We start from the raw sequence: 13,070 nt of genomic DNA, 5'->3' as shown, positions 1-13,070 counted from the left end.
CAGGACTACTGGGTTTGCAGTTCTTCCCCTCAAAGCTTAACACTTTTGTTCTTAAGGAAGAAAGATTATACTTCTCTTAAAATAGCATCCATTCACCTCCTCCAGACCTACATCATTGAAAGTGGTTTTCTAAGTTTTCTCCTTTGATTGCAATCTTTCTTACAAAACCCAGTGTAGGTTCATGTAGAATAAACTGTGTGCAGGTATGAAATGCCTTTTATCTACTACAGACTCACAGGATCCTATACTTAATAATAACAATTTTTAAAAATTGTACTTGAACTATTTTACCTTCTTATACAATGGTCCTAAATTTCTTCCATGCTCCAGCACTGATACTCAGTTCTCAGATGTGGTCACATTTAGAGATGCCTGTCTTTCCTTATATTCAGGATATTTGGTTGCCCTAATGTTTTACCTCTCTAATAGAATAGATTCAAGAAAAGTTCTAATTTTGTACAGTATTCAGCTTTCTCATGTTAAGGTGAAAATGAAGCTCCTTTTACCCATCCACACCCACAGCAGAAGTCATGGAGATGGAGGGAAAGCAAATGCATATTCAAAAACCACTTTCTGAAATGTTTTGCCCTGTTCATATATATACCAACGTTATCCGTTATAGTCTACTAAGATGGCCCGCTGTTCAGCAAGAACTCAAGTCAGTTACTTTAGTTTTAATAACCAAATGTCAATGTTGTCACCTATAAATCTAATAGCGAAAGAACATGAATCTTGCTTCTATCAACAAAACAAAATGCAGATTCTTTAGGCGAGAGAGTTTGGCCTCATTCTGGCCAATGGCCAGCTTCTGTCAAAATTAGTTAAAAACAATAAACTGCCGTTCTTCTGGGTTTTCTACATTAAGCCCAGATAAGCAAGAAGCAATATACTTTGACTATTTTACTTTCCCTCCCTGCAGAAATGCCATTTCTGTGCTATGATTTATGATGCTGCCTTTCTCAAGGGTTAATAGATATTTCTTGCTATAATTTAGCAAAATTGCAATTGACTGTATTTCATTATGATATTTAATATCTTGCACATTAGAAACTACACGCTAAATTCCTCTTGAAATTCAGTGCCAAGAGAAGATTTTTTTTCTCCCTAAAGACTGATATCTTCTATACAGCAAGCAGTGGAAAGCAAATGATATCATTCATAACTCTATACATTTGGCCTGACAACTAAGAAAGTCAGACCTAATTTTAATGTTTAAATAGAACAGGCAGATCCTACCCACTACCTAACATGTAAACTCCCTTGCCCTTGTTTCATTTTCTTAGACTCCTCTCCAGTTCAACAGAAAGGGCAAACATCTTCATTTCTGCTCTAAATTACTTCTCATTCCAATCCCATCTCATACTACTCTCTTCCTAACAAAATTATGTTTTATAATGAACTAACAAGGAACTATCAGAGAGAAAATTAAGAAAACAGAATCACTTGTAATTGCATCAGAAAGAATAAAATGCCTACAGAAATGATAAGACACTGATGAAAGAAACTGAAGACACAAAGAAATAGAAAAAGATATCTTATACCCATGGATCAGAATTAATATTGTTAGAATGTCCATTTTACTCACAGCAATCTACGGACTCAATGTAATCTGTATTGAATTCCCAATGGCATTATTCATAGAAAGACTACAAATAATTTTAAAATTTGTATGGAAACACAAGAGATCCTGAATAGCTAAAGCAATCTTGAGAAAGAGGAACAAAGCTGGGTAGTCTAAGACACCTGATTTAAAACTACATTACATGGTTACAATAATCAAAATAGAGTGGTGTCGACATTAAAACATACATATAACAATGGCACAGAATAGACAGCCCAGAAATAAACACACAAAAACACAGTCAATTAATTTAGGACAATGGTAATAAGAATACAAACTAGGGAAAAGACAGTCTCTTTAACAAATGGTGTTGGGGAAACTCAACAATCACATACAAATTCAACAATCACATACCACTCTCTTACATCACATACAGAAGTTAATTCTTGAATTCTATAAGAAAACATAGGTAATAAGCTCTTAGATACTGATCTTAATGTTTTTTTTTCTGGATTTGACTTAAAAGGGAAGAGCAATAAGAAATATATACACATGATATGATATCAAACTAAAACATTTCTGTATAGTGAAGGAAACCATCAACAAAAGGACAGCCTGAGTGGGTGAAGATAATAACAGTTATATATAAGATAAAGGTTTAATATATGATATTTAATATCATATAACTCATTTTTAAAAAAAAAAACTGGCACCGGAACTGAACATTTTCCCAAAGAAGACAAGGCCAACCTGTATATGAAATAATGCTCAATATCACTAATCATGGAGGAGATGCAAATCAAAACCACCATAAAATTAATACCTCACTCCTATCAGAATGCCTATCATCAAAAAGACAACAAGATGGTGAAGTTGTGGAGAAAATGAAATTCTCTTGCACTGTTGCTAAGAATTTATAAATTAGTACAGTTACTTTAGCAAACAGTCTGTAGATTCTTCAAGAAATTAAAAACAGAACTATCATATGATCCAACAGTTCTACTTCTGGTTATAATGGATATGGATTCTTCGTTTGTAATACACATTAAATATATACATTATACTCCTATGACTTGCTAATTCATAATTTAATAATACCTCACATGAATGTAAAATGTGTACCATTTTTCAGACTTCTCTTTTATATTTAACTGCCATATATTGTCTTTGTTTACATAAAGAAAACAAAATTAACTTGAAAAACTAAGCATTCCCATGTGCACTGCCACATTACTTACAATGGCCAGAAAATGGAAGCAACACAAGTTTTAATTGATGGTTTACTAGAGACAGTGTTACATGGAAATCTATATGGCATTTTGCAGAAACACACACACAAACAGGAATACTACTCAAATGTGAAAAACAATGAAACATTACCCGTTTGTGACAATTACCGTAGATCTTGAGGTATTATGTTAAGTCAGAAAAACAGTATAGTATGACTTCAGGTATATGGAGAATCACAAGACAAAAATAAAACTAAACTGAAATCAAAGCAACAGAAAGCAGAACAGTGGTTCATACAGGGAAGGTGGATTAGGGAGTAGCAAACAGGTGCAGGAGATCAAGAGGCATAAATATCTATTTATGAAGCAGATAAGTTAAGGCGCTATCAACAATATGGAACTGTAAATCTGAAAGCTGCTAAGAAAAGATGGTATCACAGTTGACTCATTGTGATGATCATTTCACAATGTACACAAATGTTGAATCATTGCTATATACCTGAAACTAAAACATGAACTATGAAGTCGAAGAACTTTAACAAATATCAAGACTAGTAACATGAGAGAAAATAAAACAGTAAGACAATTGCAAAAGAATAGAAAGATCTATGAAGCCAAACAGAATATCCTATGGCAAGCATGCAAGTATACAGTCACCTGACTTATGAAAAATACTGTTGCTGCAGTACAATAAAACTGTGGTTTTCAAAAAATGGTGCTGGGTCAATTGACTATGGAAAAAAATAAAGCACACCTTGACTCTTACCTTCTACATCATACTCAAAAAAATCAATTCCTGATGAATTACAGATATAAAAAGAAATAGCAAAGTGTTCAAAAACACAGGAGAACATCTGTATGACATTAAAATAGGCAATTATTTCTTAAACTGGAGACTAAAGTCTTAAATATTAAAGAGCAGACTGAAAATGGTACTTATGGTCATGTGAGGATATTACTAAAGTATGAATTAGCAAGTCACAGGAGTAAAATACATATATTTACTGCATATTTCAAAGAATCCATATTTACAATATATAAAGAATTCCTGCTTAAAAAGATTTTTCAAGCAGGTTTTTAAAAAGTGGGAGAAAGATCTCAATGCATTGCACTTCACAAAGAGAATATCCAATCAGTATAAAACATATGCAACAGTGTTCATTCGTTTTTAAAGAAATCAAACTTAAAGTTGCAAGGAGATACCCAAACATACACACCAGAGAGATTAAAAAAAAGGACAAATATCAAATGCTAAGAAAAGATGGTGTCACAATGGGCTCATTTGATGATCATTTCAGAATATATACAAATATTGAATCACTGTTGCAGGCCTGAAACTAAAAAAGAACTAAGATGAAGAAACTTAACAAATATCAAGAATAATAACAACATGAGAGAAAATAAAACAGCATAAATGGAACAACAAAGCCAGTACACTGTCAGATAGAAAGGAGAGATATAAACCAACACAATCACTTTTTGGACACAATCCAGTAAAGCTAAAGAGATATGTATTCCATGTCTACATTTCCGCTCCTAGGTTTATAGCCAACAGAAATGTACTAAAAATCATCACTGTGGCCTCCATGGAGGAACTGGGGCAAAAATCTCAGCACTATCAAGTTATCACCAGCCATTGTGACCTGAGTTCGATCCCTGGCCAGGGAGCTGACCCACAGGTGCAGCAGACTCTCCTGTCTCGCCTGCTCCTCCCCTCTGCAATGTATTTCAGTAGATCTGCTTATTCTGCTCCCCACTCGGTCTCGGGTGAATCCTCTTAACCCTTGCATCCCAGGTCTAGACCCCAGTTCTTGTATGCCTGCATGCATGAATAAATAAATAAATCTTTTTAAAAAATTATTTTCCTAGTATTTATTTTTTTATGCATACAGAACTGGGGTACAGTCAGAGGTGTTGGGGTGAGGATTCACCAGAGACAGAGTGGGGAGTAGAACAGGAAGACTGACTGAAATATACTGCTGAGAAGAACAGCAGGTAAGACAGGAGAGGTCTACCACGCCATGTGGGTCACCTCCCTGTCTGGGGATCAAACTCATACGGAGGAGGCTGCCAATAGCTTCTCAGTGCTGCACTTTAACCCGCTGTGCCACCAGGGAGGACCCAAATCAAATAAATCTTTAAAAAAAGATCACCACTAAGAAACTTGTACTAGAGCATTCACAGAAGCATTATCTGTAAGTCCCAAAATAGAAATCACTTAAAGGTCAACAATAAGAATAAATAAATTCATATTCATACAATGGAATATCTCTAGCAATATGAATGGACTAAGACTATTCACACACTGGAATGGATAAATGTTACAAACAAAATGGCAAACACAAGTCAGAACATAATTTGTACATCTATGTAACTCTACTAGTAAGTAGATCAGAATTATGTACAGCCAATGTTTGATATAGCAAATCAAGGTACAGGTTAGTCTGGCTGGAGAAATTCTGAATGGAATGGAAACTTAAAAGGTTCTGGGTTCCTGGTAACACTATTTCTCAATGCAGATTAGGTTTATGTAGATCCCATTTCATCTTACAAATGTGGGCTGTATGTGCGTGTATAATGCACACCTTTCTGTATGCAGCAATTTCAGAACATTTCAAAACAGTTCTGAAAGAAAACTACATAAGCACATTCAGAAAAAGACAATTATTTTCATTTATGAAGAAGAAAGGGAAACTGCTGAATGCAAAAGTTAGTCTGTATGGTGTCTTTACTCACCTTTGTCCTGTAATGCAATTTGTTGTTTATGCAGTAACGCCACCTCTCGTCCCAAAGCTTTCTTCTGTCTTTCCAGTTCATTTCGAAGCACCAAAATTCTTAAATGCAGGCACTCACTTTCTTTTTTCTAAATTAAAAAATAATTCAAAAGTAAATTTGCAAATATATTAAGTCACAACTACAAATAACTACATTCATAATATTTCAAAATGAGCAATCATTTAGCTCTTTAATATTCATCTAATTTCTCATTAGTAACTTAAAATCAGCACCTGTCATTTTAGTGGCAACACAGATGTAACAAGGAATAAGAGTAAAAAGAAATCTAAAATCTAAGGACAGTTCTTTCTAAGAACTCAAAAGACATTACAAAATAGCTCAGACCTCTTTTTTGACATCACAATTCAATAGGACAAAAAGAAATGGAAATTCTCAAAAAGCTAAATATCAAATACCATAGGAACCAGCAATGCCAACCCCAGGTATATGGACAACATGCTCACAGAACTAAACGCATATCTGAAACAAAAAGAAATAAAACATTTGGCAAAGAGATACATAGTCCTAATAAAGAAATAGAAGATATGTAAAGAAGTAGATATTTACTTAAAATTTACTGAAAATCACTGGAACAAAACTCAGTGAGTGAGCTCATCTATAGAACATAGAGAAAAGAATCTTAAACCTGGAAGATATAACAATAGGGACGGCCCAATCTAAACAACAGAAAGAAATAGACTAAAAAGTGTAAACAGTGCCTCCTGGTCATGAAACTACTGCAGGGAGGAAAAGGGAAGAAGTAGAAAAGTACTCACAGAAGTATTGGTTAAACATGTCTCAAATTAGGCAAAAGAAATATATGTACAAATTCAAGAAGTTAGTGAGCCATAAGGACAATAAATGCAGAAAATTATAAAATTAATGAGACAGAAAGCCAGTTCTTTGGAGCCAGGGGAAGGACTGCAATTACTAATATGGGGAATGAATGAGCAGTTGTCACAACTGCTCTTGTGGACATTAAGATGTTAAAGAATATTATAAATAACTCTATGCTCATAAATTCGATAGCTTTGGTCACATGGGCCCATTCTTTCAAAGATAATCTACCAAAACTCACACTAAGAGAAACAGATGTTTTGGAAAGCCTTTCCAAAACATAAAGTACAAACCCAGGTTTCACTGAAGGATCCTACCAAGCAGATAAATAAAAAATAAAAGAAGTCTTTAAAAAAGGAATCTAGAAGAACTTGCTAAATCATTCTATAAGACCAGCATACCCTTAACATAAAGACCAGTATCACTAGAAAGGAAAATTATAGATCAACATCTCTGCTTGGATGCAAAAATCTCCAACAAAAATATTAGCAAATCAAATCTAATAATGCAGAATTATACATCATGACCTAAAGACAGGTTAGTAATTCAGTAACTGATTAATATAATTCATCATGGTCATCAAGCAGGTTATACAAGAAAAATCTACATATATGACAAGATACTGAAAAAGCATATAACAAAATTGAACATCCATTATGATAAAAACGCTCAGCAAACTAGGAATAAAGAACAGCTTCCTCAATGTGGTGAAAAAAAAATTTGACAAAAATCCTAAATTAATATACCATTTAATAGTGACAAACCAGAGGCTTTCTCCCTAAGTTGGAGAATATGACAAGATGTCTTTCTTTTCACAACTCTATTAAAGATGTACTAAAAGTCCCAGTTACGCAATAAAACAAGAAAAAGAAATAAAGCTATAAAGGTTGGGGAAAAAATCTTTATTTACAAATGATATGACTGTCTATGTGGAAAATGCCTACAAAAAACACCCCAGAATAAAATGATTACTAAATGTAAATGATTACAGCAAGGTTGTATGATAGAGGGCTAATGCACAAAAGTCAATAGATTCTTATGTAACAACAACAACAACAAAAAACAACACTAGAATTTGAAATGAAAAATACACCATCAGTTATATTAATATAAAAAATTAAATACTTCAGTTGTAAACCTAACAAAACATATATAAGACCTATATTAAGAAAATTGCAAAACTTGATGAAAGAAATCAAAGGAAATCCAAAATTAATGAAAAGATTGTCCATGTTCATGGATAGCAAGACAATATTATTAAGATAACTTTTCACAACTTGATTTACAGATTCAGTGAAATTCCAACAAGTTACTTTATGGATATCAGAAAGTTAACTAGAAAGTTTATATAGAAAGGCAAAAACAAAAAACCCAGAATAACCTGCTCAGTACTAGAGAATAATTTGGAAGACTAACATTATCCAATTTCAACACTTATTTACTATATAGCTATAGTAATCAAGACAGTATGAGATGGGTAAAAGAATAGACACATCACAGAAAAGAATAGAGAGCAAGAATAGACAGATAGTCAACTGATCTAGACTTTTCACCAAACAGTACTGGAATCACTTGCAGGGGAAAATATTTTCAGTCCTTACATCCTTCACAAAGATTAAATCAGAATGGTTCATACATAAAAGTGAAATGAAAATGTATACATCTAGAAGATAACATTGAAGAAAATCTAAGTGACCTTGGATTTGGACATGATTTTTTAGATATAATATCAAAATGCATGATCTATGAAAGACAAAGTTAAGTTGACCTACATTGATATTAAAACTTTTGTACTATAGAAACTGCTAAGAGAAATGAAAAGTCAAACCACAAACTGGGAGAAAATATTTGAAAACTACTTATCTGATAAAGGAACAGTATAGAACTCTAAAATCCAACAATACAAAAACAACCCAATTTAAAAACATGCAAAAGACATGAACTGTTACATTACCAAAGAAGATTTATAGACGATAAATAAGAATACGAAAAGATGGGGGGGGGGGAGAAAAGAATAGGGAAAGATGTTCAACAACATGCCACTAAGGAATTGCAAATTAAAACTTAGATTGCACTTCATACCTACTGAAACTATTTTCAAAATAAAATAAAAACACAACACTTACAAAGATGTGGAACAATAGAAATTTCCATTCTTCATCGATGGCAATGCAAAATGATATAACTACTTCAAAAAACAGTCTGGCAATTCTTCTAAACTAAACATAGGTCCGCTATATGCTCAGCAGTTGTGCTCCCAGATACTTACTCATATAAGCTGAAAATTTAGTTCCACACACAAACCTACACATGAATGTCTATAACAACTTTATTCATAATTGCCAAAACTTGGGAGCAGACAAAATGTGCAAATAAACTGTGGTATATCTATACAACAAAGTATTTATTATTCAGCAATAAATAAGTAAGCTATCAAGCTATGAAAAAATATGGAAGAACCTAAAATGATTAGTGCTAAGTAAAAGAAGTCAATCTGAAAAGGCTACAAACTGTATGATTCCAACTATATGACATTCTGGAAAAGGCAAAAGCATGGAAAATGACTTTTGGCAGTTATGTGGAAAGTACTTTGTAGCTATCATTTCTCACCCAAAATGCTTTCTTCCTATCTCTGAAATGTTGATTCTAAACAGATGGCAAGATCATCTGTTAAAGACATTCATTCCAGCCAAAAAAACAAAGAAACGCCCCACCAAGCAGAAATGCTTATCTCCAATCATCATTTACTGTGTCTGCCTTGAAAATTTTATGAAGTGTCAAACATCCTAAGCAACTTTTCCTGAGCAATGCAAACAACTGTGAAGAGCCTACTAAGTGCTTCTAGATGAGTGAGAAATAGTATCTGCTCTCTAAGAGCATAGATCTAGTGGAGACAAACGTTACTTTGCCTTGCCAACTCCCTGTAAAAACAAAACCGAAAGTCAAGGAGATTGCTTATTAATAAAGAAAAGGGAACCAAGAAACAATGTGTTTCCAATAGTGTGATCACGAAGTCCTAGATGTTTTCACATCACTAAGGAAAAAATTATGTAAATTCTTAGAAAGATTTTTCCACAAAGAATTCAATTCTTTAAATTGAATTTTCCACAAAATATATAAACTTAATTCTACCTGGGCAGAAGAAAGAAGAAAAAAAAGAAAAGCTACTCTTCAGAGACCACAGGGATATGCGTGGGTAGTAAATTAGCCTGTACTATTCCAGGGGACAGCTCAAATTGGAATATGTTTTCTAAAATCAAAGAACTGAGAGTAGAAGTAAATCCAAATACTAATCTAAAAGTGAAAGGCATGTGTATGTTTTTGTTATGGTCTAATTGTGGAAACTGGCCCATTTACAGAAATATAGAAAGTCATTATAACCAGAATTGTTGGCTCTAATATATGATGAGTAGAGTGAACAAACCCTGTCCAAGTGAGATTTGATTCTGCTTCCTTATGTATCTAAGACAAGTGCTCAAAGAACTTAATGTTCTATTAAGTATGTTGCAATAGTCTTTTGTTAATGTCACATGTACATCACCAACAGATCAATTTTAGTTGGACTTTTTATACAAATTGAAAAAAATCACAGATACAAGCCATTTATTTGCAAGAACATACACTGCTAAAAGACAGTCATGGGCATGGTTAAAGACTCATTTCAGAATGATAAATTAACATATAAATAATATTTTAAAGGAAGCAATTTTCTTCTCATCATATGGGAGTTAAAGAGCCTCAAGGCAAAAGTTCTCAAAGTGTGATCCAAGAAAGCATAGTTCCAGAGACCATTTCAGAGTCTGTGACTTAAAAAATACTTTCATATTAACACTAAACTATGACCTCCCTTTTTCTTCAAAACTTCAGAGTAGAGTATTCCAGAGTCTGTAAGACTTGTGATATGACATAAGATTCTAGAAGTAACCATAAGAATATTTGTCTTTTATTAATGTAGGTATCATCAATAAAAACCACCTTAAGTTTTTTATGGTAATCACAATTTCTAAGAATGAAGTTTAGGGCAGTTTAGGGCATATTCGTTTATATTAGTTTTCCTACCAAAACTAGTTTTCCTACTGGAGATAATTAGCATACTGAAAAAAAGCTTTAGAACTATGGCAGTTGTCCTATTAGTACACAAATTTGCTTTTAAGTGTATTTGTAAGCTGTTGCTATTACATCTAGAACTATAAAACCATTAAGAAAGGGAAAATTTTCCTTAGAAAGTATTTAAACCAATCCACTAACTTCACATATGTAGTGGCAATACCAGGTCTAAAACCAGTTTCAGCTAGGGAAATAAAGCAAAATGTAAATAATAATGAAATCTACAGGTTTTCTACTTCTGGTACATGACAATGAACACCTAACAAACTGGTCCTCCCATAAATAACACCTAAAGACTAGATAATACTTAAAAAGTTACTACTTGAGAGTACTGGAGATTACTCAACAGTCAGCCAACTTTGGGAGAGACTATGTTCTTGCAATTGAAATAACCCAGAAAAATTAAATAAAACACATAAAGCAGTTCAAGTTTGCAGGTATGGCTGTTTATACAGAAAATCCCAAATATTTATAAAATAACTATGAGAAGCCCTCCCTGGTGGCGCAGTGGGTTAAAACACAGCACTGAGTATCTAAAGCCGCTTCCGCATGAGTTCGATTCCCGCCTGCCCAGGAGGTGACCACATGGCGTGGCAGACCTCTACTGACCCGCCCGCTGCTCCCCTCAGCAGTGTACTTCGTCGATCTGCCTGTTCTGTTCCCCACTCTGTCTCTCGTGAATCCTCTCACCGCCCCTGAGCCTCTGGCCTGTACCCCAGTTCTGTATGCACAAATAAATAAATCTTAAAAAAAAAATAAAAAAATAACTATGAGAATGAAACACTTAATATAAGAAGACTTTAAGACACAAGGTTAATATATTTAAATAAGCTGTATTTTCATATACTATATACTAGCATAACAAACCAACATAGATATGGTTCTCCTCTGTGGGTGGTCATTGTTAAACTCCAACTGAAAGCCAACTATCTTTTTTGGTCAGAGTAGACAGGAGAAAGAAATCGGGTAACTAGGTCACCAGCATGGAGGAAGTCAGAGAATGGACACCCCAGATTCTGCTTATATTTAATCTGAGTCTGGATGAATGTTAAGTCACACAAGCATGAGGCAAACAGAAAGCAATCTGTGTTTATGGAAAAAAGTACTGAACTGAAATTGGAGTCAAATGTCCATTGTAAGCATGACAGTTTGAGTCCAACCAAGTTAACAGCTAAAATAAAAACATTGACATTCCTGTGAATAAAGTAATAAAATCTAGATATTTCACAAAATTACAATACAATGTTCAAGATATTATGACATTATGCCCCAATACACAAAGAACCAGGAAAATGTGACTCATTCTCCAAGGAAAAAAACAACCAACATCTGTCAACTCTGAGATGATCTACATGTCACAAAAATAAAAAATCTTAACACAACTATTATGAATTCACTAAGTGAGAAAAAGTAAAATATGCTCATAATGAATAAAAAAAAAATAGGAAATCTCAGCAGAGAAAAGGTTAAAAATCCAAGACTTCTGTTTCTGGTGAAAATGGAGGGGAAGAAGGAACACTACCCAACTAATTCTACCAGATCACTATGATCATATCACTGATCTGAAAAAATAAGTCAAAATGTTACATTCCAATATCCCTAAAAATACAGGCACAAAAACTCTTATAATATTACCAGATATCATTCAGTAAGATATTTTTAAAATATTGTATATCATAACCAACTTCAGCTTTACTTCAGAAATGCAATATTAAATATGTGAAATTAGATCAATGTACATTACTACATTAACATAATCAAGGGGGGGGAATCAAATGATCACTTCACTAGATACAGAGAAAACTTTAGACAAAACCCAACATTCATTCATGATAAAAAAAAACTCCCAGAAATCAGAAATAAGAAAGAATGTTTAAAAACTAACAGAAGGAATTATTAATATTATATCTAGGAAAGAAAGAATAAATTGTTTCCAGCAATGACCAAGACCATGGCAAGAATTTCTACTTGTATTACTTTTATTCAACACTGTACTACATTTCCTTGCTATTGAAATGAGGTAGAAAAATTGATCAAAGCACATAAAGTAGTCTAAGTTTGAAGGTACGATGGTTTACATAGAAATCCCCCCAAAACCTATAAAATAATGATGAGAACTAAACACTTAATATAACAAGACTGCAACTTGCAAGGCTAATAAATTTAAATTAACTATTTTTAAATACTGCTACCAGAAAAAAAAAAAAGACCTACCTCTAGAATAGGAATAATTCTAACAAAAAATGCCCTAAATAAATTTCTAGTAAAGATGCAAGATATTACTGAAAGAATTAAGAACTTTAAATAAAAAGATACATTCATGTTCACAAACTAGAAAATTCAGTCACAAGCTAATTTACAAATTCTTGTCAAAATTCCAGCAAGTTTTTTTTTTTTTTAGAAAAACTGATTAAATGATTCTCAAATTCACTTGGAAAGATAAAGAACTCAGAAAAGGGCCCTCCGTGTTGGCGCAGCGGGTTAAAGCACAGCACTGAGAATCTGAAGCCACTTCCGCATGAGTTCGATTCCCGCCTGCCGCCTGCCCCGGAGGAGACCAC

At 33.4% G+C, this 13,070-nt stretch overlaps 1 protein-coding gene across 2 annotated transcripts in view; it reads right to left on the bottom strand.

The window, feature by feature from the left end:
- Positions 1-13,070, bottom strand: part of UVRAG (UV radiation resistance associated) — a 238,662-nt gene that overhangs the window by 114,061 nt on the left and 111,531 nt on the right. For both annotated transcript variants that reach the window (XM_004683215.2, XM_012725607.1), the window contains one exon: positions 5,527-5,653. In XM_004683215.2, the coding sequence (XP_004683272.1) occupies positions 5,527-5,653 (127 nt within the window). The remainder of the gene's footprint in view (positions 1-5,526; positions 5,654-13,070) is intronic.

This window comes from Condylura cristata, unplaced genomic scaffold (genome assembly GCF_000260355.1).
Source record: "Condylura cristata isolate star-nosed mole 26May11 unplaced genomic scaffold, ConCri1.0 scaffold00015, whole genome shotgun sequence".
Lineage (NCBI taxonomy): Eukaryota > Metazoa > Chordata > Mammalia > Eulipotyphla > Talpidae > Condylura > Condylura cristata.
This window is presented reverse-complemented; position numbering and strand designations above follow the sequence as displayed.